We start from the raw sequence: 25,723 nt of genomic DNA on the forward strand, positions 1-25,723 counted from the left end.
CAACACCAAGATTCCTGCTGGCTGTGAGGCAACTGGGACAGCCTGCCCCAGCCTTGGCTTCCCAAAGGGGGGCAGGCAGCAGCACAGCAAACCCTGGCAGAATTTGGCAAAAAACACACAAATAAGGGAGGGGAGGGAGAGGAACAAAGGCAGGGCAGGAAGCTCCCCGTCCCCGGCTCAGCGAGCCTTGCCAGGCCCTTTCTGGCTGACTTTTTTCATGGAGGATTTAGGGTATAATTTGGGGGCGAAAGATGCCAGATAGGATCAGGGCCGATACACCTGAGGGAGGCGTATCGTTTTTCCTTCTGCTCTGTAATTTGAGCCACCGTCATAAGCGGAACGGCTCAGGCGTGGAACAAAACGCCAGTGTTTGATCCCCGGCAGGCCAGGAAGCCGGGCGCTGACCTTTCCTGCTCCCGCATTTGCTCGGGATTAAGATAACATATTTTAAGGGCCGCGCGTCCCCCCGGGGGGTTCCCACACAAAGACGGCGGCGTTCGCTGCGCGCGCTCCCCCGGGACCCGGCCCTCTCCCCCCCGAGAGCCGCAGGCGACGTCAGGCGAGAGCTGAGATTCTGCAACGCAGCTCCCCAAGGGAAACAGCCCCCGAGGTGCTGCTTCTACAGCTCCACCTCGGCGCGACTGCCGGCAGCATCGCTAGCACCACCCGATGCTGCATCAGGGCAAACAGCAGCGAACACTGCAGGCGGGCAGGACCCGAGGGCGCCCCGAGCTCCCCGGAGAGCAGCAATCCCCCAAACACGGCGTCGGCGCCCGTCCCGGCCGGCTGCATCGGCCCCCGCAGTCCTCCCGGTAACGCCCGGGAAACCGGGACCCGAGCGGAGCGGCAGAGCCCCCCGGCCGGGAAGCCCTCGGGGTGCACCCCGGGCACCGCCGAACCGCTCGGCGGCCAGAGACGAGCAGAGGTTCCTTCTGCAAACAAAGCAAAACGGGAAAATCCTATTTTTTTTTCCCTCCTCAGCAATAAAAGATATCTAGTGGTTAAAAAAAAAAAAAGACACATTCCTGCTGAAAAATTCTGCTTTACTCATCTAAAAAGAGCAAAGGGAACTAGGGGAGCTACGGACGAAGCTCATCTGCGGGGGGAAGGTCGCCTGCGTCAGTGATGCTGGAGGTCACCGGGGAGGAGACACCCGTGCGCGGTGCCGTGGGGCAGAGCGGGCTTTAACCTCAGTTTTCCCCACGAAGGAGAGGTCTGGTCTCGTCTTGCTGGCTATTATTTTGGTTCTTAGCAAACACCTAAGTTTTTCTTTTGCACTACTTTAACCCCAGCTATTTCGGGAGCGGGGAACCACCTTGCCCTTTCTCGAGTGCTAATTCCCGCGAGAAGCCTCAGCTTTAAACAGCAGCTACTCAATTAGGGGCCTTTTCTGTTGCAGGGTAAGCAGTTAAAACATTATTTTCCCGGTTTAGTAAAGATTTGCCTCAAAAAAAGCAGTTTGAATTTGCATTCTCAAAATTCTCATCCTTCGTCCCAATATGCATGTATATGTTATATATCTCCTGCTCGGCTCCGTCTTTCCCGGGGACCCTCCCGCTGCCGGGGCCTGGGAAGCGCCTCCGTCTCCAGCACCCGAGCACAGGGGAACCGGCCCCGCCGGCTGCTCGGTGTATGAGAGGCGGCCGGGCGGCCCCCGTTCCCCCCCCAGCCCTGGAGCACCAGCATCTGCCGGCAAAACGTGGCTGCAGCCGCAGCGGGGGGGTTTGTGGCAGCCCCCTGTCCCCAGCAGCCCCCGGAGCCCGCGGACCCCAGGTCTGCGGCTGTTGCGATTGCTTAAATCGCCGGGATCCAGCCTCCCCCTCCGCGTAAACATGCTGCAGTAGCATCGTGCTATAAAAAGGAGAGATCACCCTGAGAAAAATGACATAAAGCATGACCGGGGAAGATCATCTCTTCATAGGAAATTTTATATTGCTTACGACTTACTGTCTGGGAACATAAAACAGTTTAACCAGTCGACCCTAAATCGCAGTGACAGCCTTGCACTACCCACAAATCTCTGCTCGCGCTGATTCGGCTCAGTCCTACCCACCTCTCCCTCCCCGTTTTATTTTTAAACCCTCGTTTCCCCGCTTTGCTCCTGCAGACACACATGTGCACAGGCGTGCGAAGAGCAGGTGAGGCAGAGAGCAGCGGCACGGAGAGGAGGGAGGGGAGAGGAGCAGAGCCCGCGGGAAGGGCTGCTGCTGCCCCGGGCTCGGCACAGGACCGGCTGCCCCCCCGCTCCGGGACCGGCCCCGCTGCCCGGGCGGATAACGAGCCCAACGCACTCATTGCTACCTGCAGCAGCTCCCGTTTTTTCCGCTTAAACCCCAGCTTTCCTCTCCCAAATCTGCTGAGCTGATGCTACACGAGAAGCCGAAATACTCGCCGACCGCCTGCTCCCCACCGCTCTTAATCCGCCGCTAATTAAGGTCACGTGTGATGTATCCCTGAGCTAAGTGGCCATAAAACGCTGCTGTTGCAACCCGGCAAACTGAATGGAAGAAAATGACAGCAAAATCCAGGTTTAAGGACAAGCGGCTCACCAAACAGGGTGCTTAGAAATCACACGAGGCGTTTTCCTCCAGGTTTTGGGGGAAAAAGTCACTGCTGGTGACATCCCGCACGTACAGCACGCCCCGAGCACGGTGCCGGTGACTCACTGCAGCTCGCGGCCACCCGCCTCGACCTCCACGCGCTCTCCCATCCCTCCGCGGCGGCACCGCTCTCCAGACGCGCGCGGTCCCCAAGCCCCCCGCTCCTCCGCAGAGGACCCGGCCACGCACCCAGAAGTCGCGGCTCGCTCTGCCCCCTCCCAGGATGGTCCCTCCCCGTTGCACGAAGCTGCCGGCCGTGCCGCACCGCCCCGCGCGCTCCTGGGGCCGCGGGACGCCTTCCCGCAGCGCTGCTCCAAGTATTTAAGTCAGGTGGGAACCTAAACCACGAGTCACGGAGAAAGGCTTGGAAAAAGGAAAAAATATATCATGCTTCAGATAGGTCCCCTTACTTTGTTACCTTCCGATTCCCAACTCATCCCCAAGTCACGCACATCTCTGAGCAACTTGGTGTCTTCTAGAGGCAAAACTCCCCCCAGCCGGGAGCTGCCCGCTGCAAGGGGGTCTCTCCCCACGGCCGCTGCCCTAGACGTCTGGGGACACGGAGCGACGTGCCACCACCTTCCCCGGCTGCACTGGCACATGCAAAAGCTTCTCCGCGCCGCTTTTTCAACAACAGTTTAAGTTCTAAGAATGTTTCTTAAAGTAAATGTGTAATTGGAAAAAAAAAAAAAAAAAAAACCCTCCGAAATCCCAAGGTGCAGAGGGCAAGGGGCAACGCGCCGCGAGGAAGCGCCGCGCAGAGAAAACCCTTCTAGCAAAAGTTAATAGCTGATCGATTTATTTTTCATTCGAAGTTACTGACTCAATAAAATCAGAGATTAATTATGATGCAGTTATTAATCCATGATGAGCTGAATAGCAGGGCTTTTGCGGAGGGGTGAAAGTTAATGGGGGATTTCCAGGGGATTTGTAAAGGGAACAGCTTTCTCCGGATTAATGGACCAGCACCAGGCCAGCAGTGCTAAAAGGAGGGCTGGGATGTGCACGGCCTTCGGAGCAACCTGGCCACCCTCTTCCCAGGCAAGGGGAGCATCCGTCTCGGAGCTGGGAAGTCACCTGCTCTCCACCCGCACCTCCCCACGGGGCACGGAGCTGCTCGGGGCGTCCCCCCAAAGCGGGATGGATTTTGTCATAGCAAGGTTATTTGGCGGGATGCAGCCCTTCCTTCAGGTTCTGTGATCCGGGTAAACCCCTTCTCCTCTTGGCTGTTTTCGGGGAAGGGCCGCTGCTCTCGAGCGGTTGGCGCAGCAGCCGGCACGAGGGGCCGCGCACGTCGGGACCCCCGGGACCGTCCTAATGCACAGGACGACGGGGAGGGATGAACCCCAAAATACGCAGAAGAACAGAAAAACGTACAACTCCACAACTTCTTCCAATGACACCCGATCCCACCAGGCACCTCCGAGATGCAAAGAAGCACCAAGTTTCCCCAACCGAGAGATTATTCAAATTCCAGGTTCTTCGGATCTGACCCAGGTTATTTTCTGAGAATGGGATGAGAATCCCCCAAAGCAACCGCACGGAGAGGGGGAAGAAAAAACAAAACAAGGAAAACCCTGGGAAAACCAGAGCACAGCCTGTCCCGCCACCCTGCCGCAGCCTGGGCGGTGCGACGAAGGCGTCGGGTCTCTGCGACCTCCAGACGAGGAGCCCCCGGGGGACGGGGACAAGCAGCCGGGGCACGAGGGGGAGGACGGAGACGAGGGCAAGTGCGACGGCTCCGCCTGCGAGACCCGCTTTCGCCCTTCCCCGCCGCTCCTTCGCCTTCCCAACTGTTCTTTTTCCTTGATATCTACAGCTAATCCCGTCAGCCGGCGTTACAGTCAGCGGCCTGCTCAGGCGTGCCGGCGCTGCAAGCGCGTCGCCCGGGCCAGCTGTACCCCTTAGCTTCCCTGCCAGATTCCTCAGAAAAGTCCCAACAGCAGGAAAAAAACAAATTACTGCAGGAGCTGGGGAGGCCGGTTCCCCCCGGCAGCATCCCGGGATGCCCGCGCCTCGGCCTGGCTGCATCCCGCGCTCCGCGTTTCGGTGCTCCTCCCCGCGCGGGAGCGGAGACCCCCAGCCCGGCCCCGGCCCCGTTTCGGTCTGCACCGATTCGTACCCGACCTCCAACGCTCCCGAGAAGCGCTGCAGACGGGTGCCCGCGGCGAGGCACAACCCGGGCTGCGGCGCGCTCGTCCCCCCGGCTCGGGGTTAAGGCACGCTCAGCTCGTGTTACGGCTTCTAGGAACACGGCTTGAGCAGCAAATGAAGCGTCTTCAAGGCTGCAATTCGCCAGTGAGGCTATAATCCTGCATCTTTACGTGTTGTTTAAATCAATACATCGGGTTTTATTGCAGACGAAGCGCCACGGAGCATCGCCCTGTTTATTAAGGGCAATTAAATGACTTCATGCATAAAACAAAGTTAAGAAAAATTAAATTGGCACCCCTTTTCTCGGTAACCAGCAGCTAAGGAGATCCGATAGCAAGCGGCAGCCGGGGAGAAGGCGCTCCTGGCAGCTGACCTTTGGGATTTTGGGTGCGGGAGACACGTGAGAAGGGGATCGCACGCGGCGATAAGGCGCCAGGCCCAACCGCTCAAGGTCAGAGCCCGCAAACGCCCTCCCCCCCCGCACCCCCCCCCCCGAGCCGCGCTCCCAGGCAGGCGGCTGCTCTCCCAGCTGGGGCTCAGGACGGTTCTCGGGACCGGGAAGCAGCACGGCTGCAAACCAGCGCTGCTGAACCAGTGCAAAAGGCCGCGGGGGGGTCTCGCTGGCCGGCTGCGAGCAGCTCGCTGCAGACCAAAACCCCACGCGATGCCCGGAGGAGCCTCCGAGGGCCGAGCATCGCCCGCCCGCCGTTTCCTTCCACGGCTTTTAACATTGCACCTGTATCGCTTGTTTGCGTAAACCAAAACCAGCCGTTTGTGCCCCGGGACCTGCCACGAGCCTGCTGCCGGCTCTCGGCACCGCCGGAGTCACAGGAGGCCTCCGGGATTCTCCCAAAACGCCCGAACCCGCTGCTCCCGCGCCCGCCCCGCTCCCGGCCCCGCAGCACTGCAGCTGTCGCCCCGATTTCTCTGCTCGTCTCAGACCGCCCTGCTCCTCGGGAACGCGCATGGACGTCTCGACGGCTAATTGGGGAAACCTCAACTCCTTCATCAGGGGAGAAAGGGTATTGCAGGGCTGCGCTCCCGAAGCAGGGGAGGAGAGGCACCGACAGCCGCGACTTCTGGGGCACCAGCAGAGCCGGGGAGCCGCGAAGGGCAGGGGCCAAGCCCAGCTCTGCCGGGGCCTCCAGCCGGGTCCGGCTCCCACCTGGGGGCACGAACCGTGCTCCGAACCAAGCCGGCGGCACCAATAACTCGGCCACCCTTGAAAAATCACAGGCAGTAATTAAATCACTCTTGACCCAGTTGGATGTGAACTGGCATCTGCAACACGAAAACATCTTTCATCTGTGGACATCCAAGGCGTAATTGCTGCCTGCGCTGCAATTCAGCATCAGACAACAGAAATTATGATTTGCCTCACAAGAAAATGCTTAATGAACAGTAATTTGTTTTTTAGTTGGGGCTCTTTCTGGCATAGAGTTAATAAATTGTAATGATACTGATTATTGCATCTGTTTGCCAGCTAAGGCCCTCCACGGCTTTGCTCCGCGCGACGTGAGCGATTACAGCGTTTGCAGAAATAACTGATCGCAGAAGCCGGAGGGAAAACACAGGCGCTGCTGGTGCTCCGCTGCCAAGGCGGCTTGGATGCCGCCGCGGACGTCAGCGCGAGAGAGGATCCCGGTCCAGAGCAACACACCGCCTCCCTCGAGCGCGAGTCCGTTTAATGAGTTGTTTTAGGAAAACAAAGCAAACAGCCCCTTCTCCCCCCAGAGCTCCTGCGGTGCCGATGCTTTAGGAAGGACGCGCGTTAGCCCACCTGCCCGCCGGGTCCGTCGCCGCGGCATCGCGGGAGCTGCCCCAGGAGGGAGCGAGGCCACCGCCGGCGGTTCCCGAGCGCGGCACGTCTCGATGGAGCGCGCTGCAAGGCCGGCAGCTCGGCTGCACCGGAGCCGGAGCCCCGCAGCAATGCAGAAGCGAGCTCGCACGCTCCAACTCCTCGGCTCGCGCGGAAACGCCTCGACAGGCAGCCTCCCGCGGAGCCGCGCCGAGCCGGGGGGAGAAGCTGCAGGCGGGAGTTTACGAGCCCCGCTGCCACTAACATAGCGGAGACGTTTCCATCTGCCAGGGAAGGATGAGGAACAGAGCAGCTCCCCTGCACCTCCCGGCCTCGCTCGCTCGGAGCCACCCCGGCAGCGCGGCGCTGGGCTGGAGCGGCAGGTGCCGCGCGGGAATTCCTGGCTCCAGCCCCAGGGTCCCCCGCGAGGGCAGGCGGGGGCATTTGCACCGCCGGGGGGGGAGCGCCAGCCCCCAGCACCCAGGCAGGGACACGCGGGTGCAGGACCCGGGCCAGATCCTGGCACTGTCCACCCCGAGAAGGACAAACACCCCTCTGCCTTGCCATTTAGCGTGCGCGAACCCTCACGCCCGAAAGGCTCGGGGAAAGGCAGCCAGTCGGGATTGCAGCGGAGCGTTTGTGGGCACGTTCTGCTGCTTTTTACCTAGGGAAACCTGCGGCGATTAAACGTGCGGAGATTGGCTCGGGAAAACGCCAGCGGACGGCGCAGAGGGCAAGGAGGGCTCAGCCCCGCAGGCGCTGCCGGCCCCGCCGAGCCCAGGGCACCGCGGCGGCATTCCCGCGCTGCAGCTGCGTTCCCATGCCGCGGCGGCCAGGCTTTGCCCCTTGGGACAGCAAGGGGGGCTCGAAGGCCACTGCCTTGCCGTAACCGCTTGGAAAAACAAGCAGGAAATCGGAAACTCATTAGCCAGGTTCAGCATTATGGAGATCGGCATTATTTTTCACCATGGGCTTTTGTCCGGCCATCAGAGAGCCTCTTCCTTTCCTCCTCAGCTAGTTATCACACAGCTCTGCACCTCCGGGTGCCTGGCCCGGCCCGCCCGGAGGGGGACGTCGGACGGCCTCTTCCAGCCACAGCACAACCCAGGTGGTTTATAGCAACCGGGCGAGGGACAGGAGCCGCTCCACCGCCCAGCGAGCGCCGCTCGCCCCGTTCACCAGGGCCAGGGACCGCTGTGCCGCAGCGCTTGGCCCCCCCGAGGATGCCGGGCACCGCCGGAGCCCAGACGGAGACAAGCTCGACAAGCACGAGTCAAGTAAAACCCAGGCAACTAAGCGCATCATATCCCCAGGGTTTTAGATATAGGATGCCCCCGCGCAGCTTCAATTGACACCTTTGCATCCTGGCGCTGCGATGCTCTGGGCACGCGGCACAGCGGGTTGACCTGGCTGCCGGTGCACGGCCCCTCCGCCGAAAAACTGCGGTGACTTTTCCCACCAAGCTTTGACGAGACTCAAGACAAACCATATTTGAAAATTGCACAGAGCTTCAGAAAAGTCTGCCCTTAATCCTCAGTATCAAAATTTAAGCAGCATTTTGAGTCAATGGCACAAAACCGCTTGAGGACCGGCAACGAACGGGGGGGTCGCAGCCCCCGGACTTCAGCCATACCTGCAAGTCGCAGGCACAAAGGATGCAACAGAGCGTTCCCGAAAGCCCGACAAATCCCGCACACCGAGCCCAGCGGAGCAGCTGTCCCGGAGACGGTCGCCGAGCCCGGCAGCCTCCCCGGCGCACGCACCGAGCAGCCCGGGGCCGCGGCGGCAGGCGAGCGCTTACCTTGGGCCGCCGGCCCCTTGCCCTTGTCGAGCTGCTTGAGGCGCTTCTGGTGGGACTTGCCGTTGTAGTGGATCTGCGCCTGGGCGGCCGAGTTGAGCTGGATGTTGCAGACCTCGCAGAGCGTGAACGACCGGTGCTTCCTCTCCCGCTTGGAGCGCGGCTCGGGCGGGCAGCCGGCCGGCTCGGCCAGCCGGGGCCCCGGCTCGGGGCTGCGCGCGGGGCTCAGCGGCCGCTTCATGCCTGCGGGGGGAAGGACAGACTCGCCATGAGCGACCGCTCCGCACGCGCTCGCGTGCCCCACACCTGCACGGGGACACGGGGGAGAGGGACGGGGTTTGGGGACACCGGGAGCTGCCCCCCTGCAGAGCCGCTGCCCCCAGCTCTGGGCGCGTAACTCCGCTCGGAGCCGAACCGGGGCTGGTGGGACGCTCAAAATCAAGGCTCGGAGAGGCGTGAAGGACACCCGAGCCCTGCGATCAGGTTACACCTCGGAGAACGGGCCGGGCAGCCGGCAGCTGGCGATTGCAGAGGTGCACAAGCGCCCTGCCCGCAGCGCCCAGGCACCCCGAGAGCCGCGAGCGGGACTGGGTGGCCCCGGGGCACGCGGTGCACCCAAAGCTGTGCTGCACCGCGCGTGCCGGGCACCTTGGGGACCTTGCAAAGCCTAACGGGCTCCTGCACCGCAGCTGCTCATCTGCACCAGAGCTGAGAACTAGAGGCTTCAGTTCATGCAATGGGCAGCCTGAAAGGCCACCGCCGTCCTGGCGCAGCACCGCCCCGGAAAGCCGCGTCCAGCCGTGCCAGCACCGGGGCCACAGACGACCCCAGTAACGTCTTCCCAGGACAACGCGCTGTGATTTACCGCTCCAGCAGCGCCCTGCCGTATTCCCAAGCAGCCGCCCGGCGCCGAGCGGAGAGCCCAGGCAGCCAGGGAGGGCCCGGAGCCAGAGCGTGCCGTATCGGCGCAGGAGCCGCGTGGCTGCCGGGTCTCCTCCAGCCCGGAGCTGCTGCCGAGGAAGCTCTCCCCAGAGCTGCGGGCATGAAGCAGGGTTTGGTCTATTAAAAATACACAGGGGAAAAAATCAAGCAACCAGACCCTAACGCGGGGTAAAGTGCACGGAGGGGGACGTAGGCAGCGCTCCGGCTGGGCCGGGCGATTTGCAGCAGCAACGCAGCTCCCGCCAGCAGCCCCACGATGGCGCAGACGCTCTGCCTTTTTCCTCCGATACGGTAAAAAGATAAAAATGAGCAAGCGGAGCGAGGCAGGCGGGAGCGCGCACAGGAGGAGCCGCTCCAGGCGACGGCGGCCTCAGCTCCTAGCACCGGACTCCCCCAAAAACTCGGTCCCGGGCCCCGCTGCCGGAGGGAGGCGGCTCTCCAGGAGACGCAGGAGCATTTGGGTCCGCTCCCCGTCCTCGCGCGTCTGCCGGGCTGAGCTGCCCCGGCCTTCCCTCGGCAGCACCCCGGCACCCGCGGCTGATGCTCGCGGACGGCGCTGCACACGGGAGCAGCCGGCCAGTCCCTCCCGCAATGCCGGGCTGGCGCGGCGGCGGCGATGCTGGAGCCCCGTGAACTCCAAAGTCAACGGCAGAGCGGAGGGACGAAGCGAAAGGCCAGTTTTCCCCAGCCCCGACTCCCCTTTCGGGGTGCTCTCAAGCTGCAGAGGCTCCTGGTCCTGCATCGCCAGCCGCTAACGAACCAACCGCTGACAAACCGAGACCGTCCGGCCGCGAGCGGCTCCATCCGCGGCCGCGTTCCCGCCAGGCTCCTTCCTGGGCACTGCAACCGCCGAGCTCCCTCGGACCCCCGGGGGTGACAGCAAACATCTCCCCCGTTCAGCGGCCAGGAGCAGGTTCTGCAGGAGCTGCTGCTCAAGGGGAGGCCGGGGAGGAGGCGGCCGCAGAGCCTGGCTGGACCCGTTAATTCTCACGCTGGAGTCGAGGGAGAGACCGTGGTCCGGGCCCTGAAAGGCTCCAGAAAAAGTAAGCATATAGAAAAGGACCCAAACTTTATCTGCACAAAGCATTGGCAGACGGGGAGCTGAAAGGGGGCTTCGACACGGGAGCCAGGTCCCCCGCAGCACTTCCCCCCCCGGGTATTTTTAATGCGATTACCTCGAGGGACGCAGGGCTAAAATTGGAACATTATGTGGCCGAAGCATCCCAGAGATCTCACTAGCCTTAAAAAAAGGAGCCGCTGCCCCTCCGATTAGGCAGAGGCTCCGCGCCGCGGCTCCCGTTACAGGACTTTAAAGGTCTCCGGACCGCGGGCGCTCGGCTCATTCACTTAATTTCTCCGGAGCCCTGGGGGCCCCTCCTGCTTCTCAGGTGTCGGGTCCGTAAATCCGGCGACTCGCGGCCCCGACAGCCCGCACGCGCCTGCCTTCCCGTGACCGACAGCTACTTGGCTGAAAAGGTGAAATCCACCCGAAACAGGGAAACCGAGACCCCTCGGGGCCCTCCCGGGCACGGGGCTTCGCGGGGGCCAGCGGCGCTCGCTCACCGCCGCCGGCCGAGCTGCCCCGTGGCAGATGCTCCCTCCCGCCTTCTTCCCTTCCCAATCAAAGCTTTGCTCTGTATCACTGGGAATAACAAATCGATGGAGGGATTACAACCCCCAAGCATCACCTTCCCTGATTTACGGCAGTTCGTCTTTCTCTGCCCTGCGCAAACAGCACAGGAAACCGTCAGACAAGTTTGAACAGTCTCAGCAGCTAGTTTGTGATTTTAAGGTCAGTTTTATACTCTTGTATCATAGTCCATAACCTCAGGTCTCTCCCTCTTTCTTTTTTTTAATAACACCATAAACATGTGCTGCAAAAGGCTGTAAAGCGGTGACAAATGTTAGACAGAATTTAGAATCCAGGCACTAACTGTCTGCGATAAGAAACGGTCTGTTTTACGGCCAGCGCGCGGCCGTGGAGCCGCCTCCTTCCCGGGAGGGCCGGCACGGCACGGGACAGGACGGCACGGGAAGGGACAGGACGGGAAGGCACGGGACAGGACGGGAAGGGAAGGGAGCGCTGCGGAGTGGAGCGGCCAGGCCGGCACATGCCTCCACCCGCACCACGAGCTCCGCGGTCGCTGGATGCCAGCGCCCTTCTCTGGCCACCCCCAAAAGGCTCCCGTTCTCCCCAAAACGGTGGCGTGGGTGTCCCATGTACCAAGGGGCGGAAGGTTTTTAAACATTTCCAGACCTCGTCCAGAGACACGAACAGAAAGTATTAATTAGCGCCTCCAAGCAACTAAGACGCCTTAGAGCCCATGTGCCCTTTCAGTAGTCCTAGATCAGAGCCCAAACCCGGCAGCAATAACGCCTAAAAACACAGTTTCAAAGCAGAAACGCCAGAAGCTGCAGCAGCTGCCAAGGCCCCGGGTTGACACGGTACCCTGCCAGGAGGAACCCTCCCACCGTGCCTCGATGCCGCACTGACCGTCGCGTCAGGGCCCGGCACGATGCTTTGCTCAGTCTTGGCCAACACAAAGATAACGACAGGCAAGAAACGTGAAGCGTTTCACTTGCCCAAACTCCCCGTCTCAGTCACTCTGGAAACACCGCATAACCACAGCAGAAGTGTCGAGCTTGATGCAGATGTTCCTGCTTGACTTCTGCAAACCGTCCTGCCTGCAAAACCACCCGTGGCCATCGGAAGAGGCTCTCCTGGCGCTGATATTTGCCAGCAAACATGGGAAGCGAGTTGCTTGTGGTCACTCAAATGGTCTGTGGTAGCGCTGGGAACCCAGCCCAGCTCTCCTTAGCCCCAGACCAACGCTAACCCCAAGCACATCTTTTTTTGTGAAGAAATGCAGTAAAACGAGCGCTCGCTCTCATCTAGGTCACCCACTTGAACAGCAGCCAGCTGACTTGCTAATGGAAGTTTCCACCAGCTGACAGCTTTCTGCAGCGCCGCGGTTTCTGCTCCCAGCCAGGGGAGACGCCGCGCCCCAAGCCCACCGCCACCGCGGCAGACGGTCAGCGTCTCGGCCGCACGGCTGGCCTTGCTCCGGGGGAGCCTGGGGCGTCCTGCCCCGCGGTCCTGCTCTCGGGAGACCTCTGGGCTGACTGCTGCCACCAGCCGCCGAGCTCTTGAAGCCCTGGGCGAGGACATCTCTTACTTCAGCTCCTGAGCAGGAATCTCAGTCTTCGGCGGGGGGGAAACAGCTTCATGCAAACGTCCCAGACACCGAAAAGCCAGGTCCGTGCTAACGCCCTAGGGCTGCTCTGGGCGCGCGGGCGGACGCGTGCCCATCTGCGGAGGAGACGAGGAGGCAGCGCGAGGTGGGGACGGGCCTGGAGACGAGGCGCTGGATGAAGGAGGCTCGCGCTGCCGGCGGGGAACCTGTCTCTGGTTCTTTGCTTCCTCCTGCGTTCGAGGAAACATGACTTATCTTCGCTTCTTAAAAAAGAAGATTGAATCAAAGAGACACCTGACAACATCAAAACATCCCTCCAGCCTGCGATGCCCTGGATTTTGCAAGAGCTCCCGGAGTGCGGGGCAAGGGCTCCTTTCGGCTGAAGAGCCGGACAGCCCAGGCTGAGGCTTGCGAGGAGCAACGCAGCTCCCGCGCGGACGAGCCGCCCCGGCACAGCCTCGGCGTGCCGGCCCTCGGGCTGCCCGAGTGCGACGTTAAGAGCCGGACGCGAGCGGGATGCCGCATCCCTCGCCGCTGCGGCCAGGCGAGAACGAAGCCGCAGGGAGCACCCCGGTCTGTGCCAGTCACCCAAAACAAGGACTCGTCCCACGCAGACCTGCAGACACCACGTGAAGTTTGACCTGTTCTGCTGCTGAGCGGCTTTGCCAGCAGCTTACGGATAAATTACAGTCCTTGCCCTCCAGCCAGGAGGAGCGAGGGAAATTAATAAAGGCAATACCAGACATCTGCAGCGTCCTGACACATTTATGCCCCCGAGCTCGTAAATAGCAAGCCGGAGCCCGGGACACGCGGCAGAGATGTTACAGCTGCCCACCCTCCGCGCCGAGGGGCCCCAAGACCTCCGGAGAGCTGCCTTTCCAGCCCAGGGAACAGGCCTTGCACGCGGGAAAGCCGCGGAATGAATACGAGCTAAGTCACCGAAAAGACAGGATCCTGGCCAAGATATTAAGCACTTATGAGAGAAAGGATTCAACAGACCACTCGGTCCCTTGCCTCGGTTGTGATGTTCTGCATAATCCAAGGAGAGATATAACAAATCTAGGGCAAGAAATCTAAAAAGCTTTCTGATTTAAGTTCACACAATTTCAGAGCACTAAATCTGTTTTCTCTATCTGTGGTTGAGTGAATATAACAACATTAAATAAAAACAGTGGAAGCAGAAGAACTAGCATGGAAGCAGCCACCCACAGCTATCACAAAACTCACTTAAAACCCCCAAAGGAAGAGACCTTATTTGAAACAACCCTCCCTGCATTTGCCAAGATCCACAGGAAAGCCAGAAAATGCCACAAACCCCACAACGCAACCGCAATCACCTCTTCTTTTTGCTGGCTCCCAAGTTTGTGCTTTGCTGCTTAAAAATCAGAGCTTATAATTAGGAGCTTATAGAGTTTTCCCATTAAAATTAGTTGTACACTTTAATTAGCCAATAGTTCTACAAAGCTTGCAGTAGTAAATCAAGCCCATTTCAGGTATTCTAGCAGCTCTGCACCCACCGCGTGCTCGCGCGGAGGCAAAGGGGACGTTGCTGCCGGGACCCCCCGCCGCGCTGCTCGCTCGCAGCCCCTTTTGCATTACCGTCGCTTTGCTCCCGGTGCGGCTTTTGCAGCCGACAGACCCCCCGGCAGCTCATCGCGGCCGCACCCGGGACGGAGCGGCGATGCCGCGGGCGGCCCTTACCTGGCCGGTGCAGCGGAGAGCCGTGCCGCGGCGGCAGCCCGGTGCCCTCCTGCTCCCGCGCCGACGCCCCTACGCCGGCAGCGCTCCCGACGCCCGTCGGCTCGACGGCCGCTGACTCAGCCCTGCGGAGCAGCCCCGAGCCGGAGCCCGGAGGGACGCGGAGCCCGGAGCGGCTCCTCAGCAGTCCCTGGGAGCCCCCGGCGTCACGTGGCAGAGCAGGTGCCAGCTGGCAGGAGGCTGCGACCGCAGGAGCCACGGCGGGGCGAAGGCGCCCGACCGGCTCCGTCCCCGAGGGAGGACACGGGGAGCCTCCCGGGCCGGCTCCAAGGGCGGACCCCGGAGATCCCCGAGGGGACGCGAGGGCAACCGGCGCGGGGCTGCTCCGTCGGCCGGGCCGGCTCCTGCCCTCGGCGGCCCCCGCGATGCCCCGCAGCCCCCGGGACGCGGCGGGCACCGTGCCGCTGTCGCCGGTCCTGCCGCCTGCACGGAGAGCGTCAGCATCCTGCCTGCTCCGCATCAGCAGATCTCCGCTCCGAAGGGCAAGGACGCGAAAGCCGGGGACGCTGGGGAAAAAGCCACGCTGCCTCTGCAGCGCTGGAGAACATGCCCGTCTCCCCCGGGAGACGACAGGGAAAACGCTTCCCGCTTCGCATCCCGGGCTTCCTGCGGTCCTTCAGCTTCCAGCTCCACGCTTGGAACGAGCCGGGTAATCGGCTCCGCCAGGGACCAAACGGCAAAAGTAGCCGGGTAAAGAGATGAAGTGAAGCGGAGGAAGGGGCCGGGCAGCGCACAGGGAACTGCTGCTTTTTAGGACGGCAAATGGGAGGAAACGGGTCTGGCAAACGCGTGCTGCCGCGCGCACCGGCTCCTTCCCGCGCCGCCGGCGGGTCCCGGGTCTCCCGGCAGCGGGAAGAGAGCAAGAGCGAACACACGCGGCAAGGCTGATGTTCTGTCCCCGGGGTTTTAGCTGTGAGTGTTCGCACAGCGCGAGGGCGTGATGCCTCACCCGCGGCTGCCGGCCTCCCGAAATAGCCGCGCCCCGGCCGCCTGCTCCCCCGAGCGCCGCAAACCCCTCTCCAAATCCCCTGAAACCGAACCCCGGTGCCGCTCGCGGGCGGCGATGCCTCCGCCGGGCACGTTGCTGGCTGCCGGCAGCACGGCGAGGGCTCGACCTTCAGGGCAGCGCGTGCATAAACCTGTGAATAACGAGACAACCGCGCGTGCGGCACGGGCCGGGCTCCCGCTCCCCAACCCAGCCGGACTTGCCGCTTTGGTCCCAGACTTCCCCGGGGATGGAGCCGGGGTGCCCAGCGGGACACCAGCACCCCGCGACTCTTTCCAGCGACGCTGCCGCGTAGTTTCCGCCGGAGGCCACGGAGCAGCCTGCAAAGCCGCCCGCGCCCCGCTCCTCCGCAAGCCGGACGCGTTATCCCGAGGATCCCCGGCGCTCCGGAGGGGACGCGAGCGCGTGCCCGGCCGAGGCGGCTCACTGTGTTTGCAGGAGGCAGGCGGAGATCATCGCGTTAAACATTGTCTTAGTTCAGAAAGTGTGCACGCTCGCGCTCCTTGCTAAACGAGGCCCATGCGGAATTTAATTACGGCTATTTTTCGTGCTAAAGCTGTTTAAAGAGAGCGAGCAAAGCTCGGGGCTGCAGCTCGCAGAGGAGCCCCAGCACCAACCCACAGTGAGGGACGGGGCAGAGCCTCTCCCCTCACCCCTGCTTGGAATCACGAGCTTTTTGGGGCAGAAACCTGCTTTTAAGCACATTCACGCAGAGCTGCCGACTAGCAGAGGCGGCCCCCGATTGACGCTGCCGCTCTCACAGGCTGTTGTAACACAACCTAAATTAAATATTTCACGGTGCTAAGCAAGTGACATTTGAAATCCAGGCACGGCAGTGGTATCAAGTAAAGATATTCACGACGGGATCTGCTTCAATCCATGCAATGTTTTGGGCCGGTCCATCAAAACAAGCCCCTCGCCTTACTGGAGCCGAAGCCGTGGAGCACCCGCTCTCCCGGGCGAAGGCTGCACGCGCCGGGAGCTCAGGGCTTCGGGCTGCCCGGGGTAAACAAGCCGCGTATCGCTGACCCATGAGTCAGCCACTAAAATATAGCTTTTGAAGCTATTTTCATTAAGAAGCTAAGAATAGCAAGAGACTTTGCATGATTTCTACCTTCTAATTTTTGAACTTTCATAACCATATGTTGTGCTTTCTGTAGCCACGGGGGCTACATTAAACACCTGCATTTTAGCAGAGCTTCTCCCCGGATGCCAGGACTACTGGAGCCAGGGCTTAAGCCGAGCAGAGCCCAAACACGGGAGGCGAGCGCAGGGCTCAGCACCTCCGCAGCCAAAGCAATTTCTTCCCGGGTCAGGACGTACCGGAGCTCCGCCGAGGAAGGTGCTGGCAGAGGGCAAAGCAGTTCCCATGCAGAGGTTGGCACACAAGAGCAGAGCTGCCACAGGGAAAACGGGCTCCAAACCAGCCCCCCCTGCTCCCCCGGCCCCTCTTATAGACACCGCAAACCCACCGCAGCTGAGGGGTAATTAAGGGGGCAGCGCCCATCAGCTGGGGATGCTGACGAGGGGATTCGCAACACCCCGGGAAAGAAAAATCACTCGATAATTGCCAAAAGCTAAATCCATTTCCAAGCAGCTCTCTCAAATATATTTGTTAAAAGAATCATCATGAAGCCGCTAAGTTCTGACAAACGCCTGCTTTAGTTCCCCGGTTAATCGATACACTCACTGCGTAACTACACACTCTAAAAGTGAAAGTTTGTCAAAATATAATCAAACTACTTTCATTAACTTCCCTAAAAAAAATTAAAAAGTGCCTGGATTTACTACCAAGGTAAAGGCTGGAGCAGGATTTTCTCCATCAGTCACATCACACATAATGCAGAGAGTCCAGGCAGCAGGGTCAAGCTTAACTGCGAAGAACATGAATATTCAAGGACAAATTTTGGAAAAATTTGCTTACAAGTACATGCTTCAGTGTGCACTAAGCCCTCACCCGAGTGCTCTTCCAGCGTGGCTGCTCTCCTGCCCGAACCCGTGGCACTCGCTGCTGGCTACCAAAAACCCGAGCTTCTGGAAAGGAAGGACCAAGGGTGAAATTCGGATTTAACTTAAAATGAAGCGTAAAGGGCCACCCCTCTGCTGATTTACCTGGGCACGGTCTGTCCTAGATCTGCAGCGTCTGGGATGAGTCGGAAGTTCCCAGACTTCCCGGCTGCCAGGCAGAGCCTGCAAAAGCGACTGGAGCGGAAAGCCAGGTGACAACCACAAAGAACCCCGAATTCACTGTTTTTCAGAATTTAGAGTGGGAGGAAGGAAAATGGGACGAGCTATGATTTTTTAATGCCTGCAGTTGGCAGTTCCATATTTAACGTGACAGCATCCCCTTAACAAAAATACGATCGCACAAAGGGAAGAAAATAAGTTGGCAAAGCCGCGTGCTTCCAGGGCGGCCGCCGGTCCCCCCAGCCCCGTGCTGCAGCGCGGCGGCGGGCACCGCGTCCTCGTCCTGGTCCCTGCCGAGCCGAGGGATGCTCCGCCGGCAGCAAGCCCGTCTGCTCGTGCTGGAGGCAGCAATTTCTCCCGGAGACGGCACAAAGCAGGAGGAATAACCCACCGCGCGTGAGACGAGGAGGAGCCGCGTCGTTGCGCTGTCACGCTGACAACCCCCGGTACAGACACGGGCGCCTGTTACCGAGCCTCAGCCCCGGGATCAAAAGCGTCTCCTCGTTCGGGGAAGGGTATAAAAAAGGAAAGGGAGAGAAGAGAGAAATCAAAGCCTTGCATCGTGCTCCTTCCACGTGTTTGTGTCCTGCCCCAGCGCAGGGCAAGCCAGCAGCGCTCCCCTCCCGTTCTCCGACGGAGAGGCGCCAGCCGCATCCCGCGGGAACGCGCCCGGCGAGGTGCCGGGGTGACCGTCCCGGCGCCGCTCCCGCCCCGCTTCGCCCCCGCCCGCCGCCAGCACTTGTCTGCTCGACCTCGGCCCCCGCCGCCCCTTGATCTCCCCGATTTCGACAGCGTTTTGCTGGTTTGCAGGAACTCCCGGGCGCTCCCGGGAGCCCGGCAGCGAGGCTCCGCTCCGCCGGGCCAGGGCAACGCCTCGTCCGCGCGGCCCCGCGGGGCGGCAGAGCCGGGTCCGGACGGAGCAGGAATCGCGGAACAAGCCGGCCGCGTCGCCGCCGCCCTGCACGAGCTCGGGAGCCCGGGCGCGGAGCACGTGCCGAGACGCCCGGCCGGCCGGCAGCACCGGCGCGAGGCGACGGCGGCGGCGAGGCTCGGTCCAAACCCGCGGGCGCGGGGAAGCGGCGCTGCGAGGCCCCGGCCTCTTCCCTCCCTTCGCATCCGACGCGCTTTAAACGCTGACTCGTCTTTGCACCGCCGAGAAGCCGTCGCTGACCGGCGGGGAGTTAAACGCGCAGATGATAATTAACTGTCCAGGTCTCTCAGGGTCTCCTGGACACGGACTAACGAAGTTACACGTCGCTCTCGGGCTAGAGGGCAGCAGGAAGAGAAAAGAGTTTCAGACCTCGGGTTTAATCAGTCTGGTGATTAAACAGCCCAGATTGGTCACCGGTCCCCGCGCCCCGGCCTGGCTGTCGCGGCCGCTCCCCAAGCGCAGGCACCGGCCGCTCCGGGAAGGTGCCTTTACCCCGTTCCCCCTGTTTTCACGGCAGCGATACAAAACGTGCGGGACGCTGGGGGCCGCGCTGAGAGCCCCCGTTTTGCTGGCGGATGCTGCCCGCGTGTCCCGTCCAACGGGGAGCCCTTCGCTCGGGAAGGCCGGGAGGCAGCGGGTGCCAGCGGGCAGGGCGGGGGGCAGCGCCCGTGCTTGCTCGGGCAGCACCGTTAACGGCGTTTAACGAGCTCCAGCGGGTCGGCTTTCCTGCTCCGGAGGAATCCGCAAACGGCTCCATGAAAAGTTCCTTGTCTCCCTGCCATGGAAAACAGGCGGACGCCGGCTGCGGGGAGCCAGCGGCGAGCAGGCGTGACCGTGCTGCAGGGCTGCTGCGGGGCTCGGGGATGCCCGAGGGAGCATCGCGCAGCCCGGCCCCGGCCTCCCCTGCCCGGCATCGCTGAAGGGCTGCGGAGGAGCTGCCTCCTCCTCCTCCTTCTCCTCCTCCTCCTCCTCCTCCTCCTGCTCCTGCACCTCCCAGCCCGGTGACCCAGCCGGTGCAGGGGCCGCGCGTGCAGCGGCAGCACGTTGTCCCCTCCGGCCACGTCCGCTCAGCGCAACCAGAAGGCAGCTGGTGCCCTCGGCAGCAAACTTCAGACCCGTGCGGGAACGTCGGTGACTGAAGCAGCGGCTGCATGAATGATTAGTGACTCAGCTGATCATTTTGCTCATCTTATGGCTTTTTTTAGCACCGCCTGGACAGACCTCGCGTTGCAAACCTCGCAGGGCGCAGTCCTGCTCCCGGGCTCTCCTTCGGCTCTAACCCGCCCGCTCTGCAGCCCCGGCCTCCCGGAGAGCTCGTCACCGGCAGCGCGACGGCAGCGAGGACCGAGCGACGGGGCCGAGCTCCGCAAGCACCTTTCTGCCCCAAAGCGGCTCGGCCACGAGCATCGCGCGAGCTCCCGTCGCGGCGGCGGCCGAGGCCCGGGAAAACCCGGCACGGGCCTGAATTCACCACCTGAGCTGGAGACCTGCTACGAAACGGCCCAACGCCAGGGCGAACGTGACGGAGAAAACCCGTCGGGCACCGTCCCGGCCCAGGCGCGGCGGCTGCCGGAGGAGCGCGGGAATGCCGCGGCCGGGGCCACCGACGGCACCACGGATTCCCGCGCATCCTCACGGACCGGCGGCCAAAGCTTCCGGCACCCGGATAACCAGCGCGGGAGCCCCGAGCCGGGCGGCCGCTCCTCTTCCGGGAAGCCGCATCTCCGCGCTGGCATCGCGGCGGATGAGCTCCGGAGGGCCCGGTGCAGCCGGGCACGCGGCCCGCGGCGAGGTGGCGAGGGAGCTGCGCTCGCTGCCCACGGCGGCTCCATTTTCACTTTCTCTTTAATGATTTCCCAGCTGCCTCCCCATTTTAGCTGATAATGGGACTCCGCTATCTGTCCGGGTCTGAGAGCCGCTTGCCTTGTTCAAGCTGGAGAAAATCAATTCCCCTCTCGCTCAAGTCTTTCCAAGACAGATGAACTGAAAATCTCGCCTGCCTGAGCAAAATATTTATTCAGCCTGGGAGCAGATTTACTTTTGAAGCTTCTATAAATACAGCTGAGGGCACTGATTTAATCCCCCACCAGAAAACTTAATTTTATTTGTTTCGTGTTTTACAGACGCCTCCCTTTCCCAGCGCGTCTCCGGCAGGTGAAGAGCGCCGGAACGCGGCTCCCCGGGCCGGGAGCGGGGCCGGGGCGGCCCCCGCGCAGCGTTTCCCCTATTTAGTTAAATTTTTATATTCTTGCCCCAGCCAGGCGGCCGCGGGCCGGGGGGGGCGGGGGGGCGGCCCCCGACAGAGGCGCCTTCGTGGCCCCGCCACGATCCCTCCCTTCAGCCGGCGCACCGAGGGGCTCCGAGCGGCGCGGGGCCGCGAGCTGCCGCCCCGCCGGGACCCGCTCCCCGCTCTGCCGCCGCGGCCCAGCCGCTGCCCCGAGCGCGCGGTCCCGGTCCTGGCCCACGCGGGCTGCACCGCAGCCGGGACCCTCTCCCACTGCCTCCGTCCTCCCCGGCGCGCGGTCATCCCCGGTGCCGAACCGCCGGCGCTCGCGAGCTCCATCCGCGGCCGGGGCCGCAGCAAACCGGGCTCCTCCGAGCAGCGCCGAGCCGCACCAGCGCCCGAGGGCTGGAAACGCCTCTGACCCGTCCGGCGCCCAAACCGGAGCCGGTCCCGCCGGGAGCGTCCGTCCCAGCAACGCGCCGTGCCCCCGCCCCGAGGACGGGGACGCCTCCAAGGGCACCGCGCACCACGCGCGGCTTCCTAATTCGATGCACTTAATGAGTCGCTGTTACGCTGGTTCGCTAATTAGCTCCTCGGGAAGCGGGAGAGGCCGGAGCCGTGACGCCGAGCCGCGAGAACTCAACGCCGCCGAGAGCGGCCGGCTGCCCTCCACGCCCGGCCCCACGCAGGAGCCCGGCCGGGGGGGACGCGGGCGCAGGAGCCCCATCGAGCCCCCGCACCACGGCCCCCGCTGCACCCGGCCGCCCCCAGCAAAGATTAACCCGGAGTCCTTTAATCCTCTCAAGCCCTTTCATAACGATGCTCAGAAATAAGCCTGGAGAGGACCTAATGCTCCTTGGAAAATTTGGGACTGGTTATTTATAGCTTTTTTTCCCTGTGCGTGGGATGAAGGCACCCGGCGCGGGAGGGAGCCGCACGGGGCACCGATGGCTCCATCGGCCGCGACACCGGTAGCGGGAAGCGACGCTGTGGCAGAGCCCGGCAGAGCCCCGGCCCCGGGAATTGGGGAGCCCCTCCGGGCCCCGCACTGGGGTCCCCTCCCCTCCCCGGCCCCACCGCCACGGCGCTCCCCCCCCCCCCCGCCCACGGGAGCTGCCGGCTGCAGAACAAGCGTCTCCTGTTCGGGACTGTTTTTGAAAGCATTTCAGGGTCCCTCCAAAGAAACTTCAACCCTGTAACGCACAGTAAATCTTCTGTGCCGAAACGCTTTCAGCACTTCAAACGGATGCAAAGCAGCGGCGGGCCCGACCAAGGTAAACAGCGCGCGCACACGCGTCCTGCAGCGCGTCTCTCCAGCAGCCGAGGCACCGGCGCGGGGAGAAAGATGACGAACGCTAACGAGAAAAAGTGACACTCAGAAAAACAACCAGAAAGGGTCTCGATTCCCGGAGAGCCCCAGCCCCCCAGCTCCGCCTGGATGCAGGCGTTTCTTTCCAAACCTAATAACCTTCCCGGGGCTGCTGCGGGGCGGGGGGGGGGGGGGGGTGCGGGCCGGACCGGCGGCCCCCGGGGCGCTTTCCCGAGCGCCGGCCCAAGGCCGCATCCCGGCAACACCACCAGCATCTTTCCGACGGGCTCAGCAGCAGGGACGAGAGCCACGTCGGTGCCCGGGAGCCGATGCCCCTCGGCAGGGTTATTTTCAGCCGGGCAGCGGGGCCGAGCCGGGCGCCGGAGCCGCCACGTGCTCCCGAGGACGGCAGCGATGCCGGGACGGGCGGGAAGCGCTCGCCCTCCGGAGGAGGCCAGCCTCTCCCTCTGCCTTTTATGTATATATTTGCGACTTGCCGACCAAAGGGGGAGAGAGCAGAGGGTGTTTGTGGCGACGCACGAGGGAGCGGCACCGCGCCGTCCGTCACTGCTCCTGCTCAGGATCTGCACGTGAATTAGTGCCGGTGCTCGCAAAGAACTGCTGGCGCGTCGGCAAAAGGGACCCGGCGGCTTTTCCGCGGGAAGCAGCGCCGGCGCCTTCCCCCCCGCGGGGCGGCCCTGGGCCACGGCCCCCCCCGGCCTCTCCGGCTCCCGTCCCGGGGCGCACGGCACGCGCTAGCGCCTAACCTGGAAACGCTCCCCCCGCAGTCTCCAAGCGACCCTTCTTATCGACTAATTAAAAAATTTCCGTAATTAGGCCAGGGAAATCAAGGCTCGGGAACGCTCCCGTTTCAAAGGAGGGTAAATCTGTTCCAGCCCAGTTCACAGTTCTCGGCGTCCTCCCGGCTCAGCCGAGCTCCCCTGCCCGCTGCATCCGTCCGGAAAGCGCCCGGGACGCGGGCCGGAGCGCCGCACTCGCTCTGCGCCTCCGCGGGAGCCTCCGGGGCCGCGGGAACAACCCCGCTGCGCTGCCGCCCCGGCAACGCTGGGCTGGCCTTCCATTACTTTAATTCCCCTTTTTTGTCGTTTACCATAAACGGCCCTTTGCAGCAGCTGGGGCCCGTCCCTGCCTCCGCGCCGCGGGAAGGCAGCAGCGCCGGGAGCTGCTCCGCGTCGGGGCCTTCGGAGCTTCTCAGGCTCCGGCAGCCTCCTTAAATATATAGGCTTCCTTTTACGGCTCGCAAGTAAATTGTTGTGGTTCTAATAAAAAACGAGCACTTGTTACCATGCAGCCGCAGACCGAATTTCCTTGAGAGCAGAGATATAATTCTTGACAGGGGCTTCTTGACATATAAATTATGACGCTATTTTGGAAGCAATCTAAGAACATCAGGCTAAGAAACAGCCTTTGTACATCACAATATTATTCCTAAATTGACAAATAGACCCTCATGGGCTTCATCACCCTGCTCTGGGAGCACATTTTTGCATTTTTATTTGCACTAGGAATGATTAAGGGCCTGGAGAACGGTGGGTCCTGGGTTTCAGCAGCTTCAACACCAGCACGGCATGGGCTGAGAAAGGAGAGAAATAGCTCGATAGGATCCTGCGCTGGAAGGGGGGCTCGGGATCGCTGCGATTTCTAAGACTATCATGCTGCGGAGACTGCGTTTTGCTTCCCGTCTCGGAAATCCAGCAATGTAAAGCAACTCCGTTAACATCTCCTGTATGCCATAGAGAGCATCTATACAAAGTCTCTGTTTGTTCAATAATAGGCTTATACTGTGCACTTTAAAAATACGTACATCTTCGCAGGGATGCCAGATAAAAGCCAAAGAAAGGGGGAAATATCCAGGAAAGTGAGACTTTTCTCATCAGCTACTTACGTGCCGAGTAATAGTCACGAGCTCTCGTGTTCCTTCCAAGGCCACGGTTTGACATTCAAGCCCGCCTCGGGTGCCGCTTTCGGGGGGGTCTCGGCCGGGATTGCCCCGGGCAGCAGCGGCTGGGGCGACGCGGGACCCCGGCCCTGCCGGAGGCCGGCGGGCAGCGCGGCTTCGCCTCCGCGCGGGAACGGCTCCTCGGCACTGGCCTGCGGAGAAAGACGCGGCGAAGCCCCCCCAGGCGCTGCCCGAGCCCCCGGCGGCCTTGAAACGCAGCCCGGGAGCCAGCGCCGGCACGGGGGGCACCGCCGGCGGTCTGGGGGCGACGGTCCTGCGCCGCCGCTTAGCATCGCTCCGCCGGTCCTGCGCTATCCATGCGCTTCATCAATATACCATCAATACCAACATACACATCATCTATAACATCAATACGCGTAATACCAGTACATTTTTCTTTCTGCATTATTAAGCTGATCCCCAGATTACCGGTACCGGAGGTTGGCTGCTTCATCCCAGCAAAACACCCGGCAGCGTCTCCAGCCCGCTCCAGCGGCCACGTGGAGCAGAACGTGACGCACGAGCTCAGTCGGTCCCGTCCGTCAGACACACGGCGGCCCGTCGCCGATCAGCGCTGCACAACCGTCCCCTGTTTGTACCAAAGCCTTGCACATCTACGCACACGCAGAGAGCCTCATGCAGGATTACACCAGTCTTTTTTTTTTTTTAATGCATGTGGCAGATTACAAAACAAGCAAAAAGAAAATCCCCCAGCGCACATTATCACTAGCCCGTTTCTAAACTCCGCATATGGCGGGAGAATGTATCGTCCGCGGGGTTACGCCGGGCGCTGCGCCGGGAGCGGAGTGGTTCCTCGCGGCTCCCCACAGAGCCGTCGCAGACAAGGGACAAACGTCACTCCGCCAAGCTGCCACTTGGCCGGATGGCGCCACTGGAAAACACCTGCAGCCACTTCGGGAAAAAAAGTGGATAATCGTGCATTTGACTTGCACTGGACGGAGAAATTCATGACCAGGCTGCAAGCCCAGGACAGAGCCTCGTTTACTCGAGGACTGGCGCATGCGGCGGCACTTCCCAGCGCTGCTGTTTCCGGACACGGTGCCCCACGCGCGGGCGCAGCGGCTTGCACAAAGGCGCACGCTCCGTATTCGGGCGCCCTGCGCAATCCCGGGACGAGCTGATCCCTGCGCAGCGCCGGGCACAGGGGCGGCTCTTCTCTGGCGCAGGGTTTTCGCAGCTCCGCTGAGCTGCTCCCGCAGGTGACTCCGCAGGGGAGGGAGTCCTGCCCCGCCACGCGAGGTCGGAGCCGTGCGGGAGCAGCAAAGCGGCTCACGGAGGTCGTGCTAATCCCTCTCACGCCGCTGAATTCAACCTAGGAGCCCCCGGCGCGGGAAAGCCGGGCCCCGGCTCTTGCCTTCACACAGAATCATTCCCAGCATTTAAGATAAACTAAGTTTTGCTCTGAAAACGAAGCCCCGGCACCCATCTCCGAGCGCCAGGAGCTCAGGTTCCGCGCAAGGAGCCGTTTTCCCGAAGGTGACCGTGACCCGAGCGGCGCCCGGCGCTCCCCGCCCCGCCAGCACTGCCGAGGACGAGCCCTCGGCGCAAACCTCCCCGCACCGCGCGCGGGATCCGCAGCGCAGCAGAGCCCCCCCAGCCGGGCCCCCCCGGTGCTCACTCGCCGAGAGCGTCCGAGGCAACGCGCCGCTGCGCGGGCTCTTAGCGAAGCATATCGCTAACGGCGGAGGGGAGCGCGGCCCGTCTTCCCGGCGGGAACAGCGTTGCTGCGCCTGAGTTTGCTCCCGGCGGACGCGGGGGCTGCAGGCGGGTCTGCGCGGGAGGAGCACCGAGCTCTTCCCCGGGCTGCAGCCGTTCGGAAACGGCGCGCGCGGCCCGAATCG

General features: G+C 62.2%; 1 protein-coding gene across 1 annotated transcript in view; it reads right to left on the reverse strand.

Annotated features, from left to right (window-relative positions):
* Positions 1-8,606, reverse strand: part of ZNF385C (zinc finger protein 385C) — a 43,327-nt gene extending 34,721 nt beyond the window's left edge. Inside the window, exon 1 of the mRNA XM_064524769.1 lies at positions 8,354-8,606. Within this exon, the coding sequence (XP_064380839.1) occupies positions 8,354-8,591 (238 nt within the window). The 5' untranslated portion in view covers positions 8,592-8,606. The remainder of the gene's footprint in view (positions 1-8,353) is intronic.
* Positions 8,607-25,723: the final 17,117 nt, after the last annotated feature.

Source organism: Dromaius novaehollandiae, chromosome 22 (genome assembly GCF_036370855.1).
Source record: "Dromaius novaehollandiae isolate bDroNov1 chromosome 22, bDroNov1.hap1, whole genome shotgun sequence".
NCBI classification, from domain to species: Eukaryota; Metazoa; Chordata; class Aves; order Casuariiformes; family Dromaiidae; genus Dromaius; species Dromaius novaehollandiae.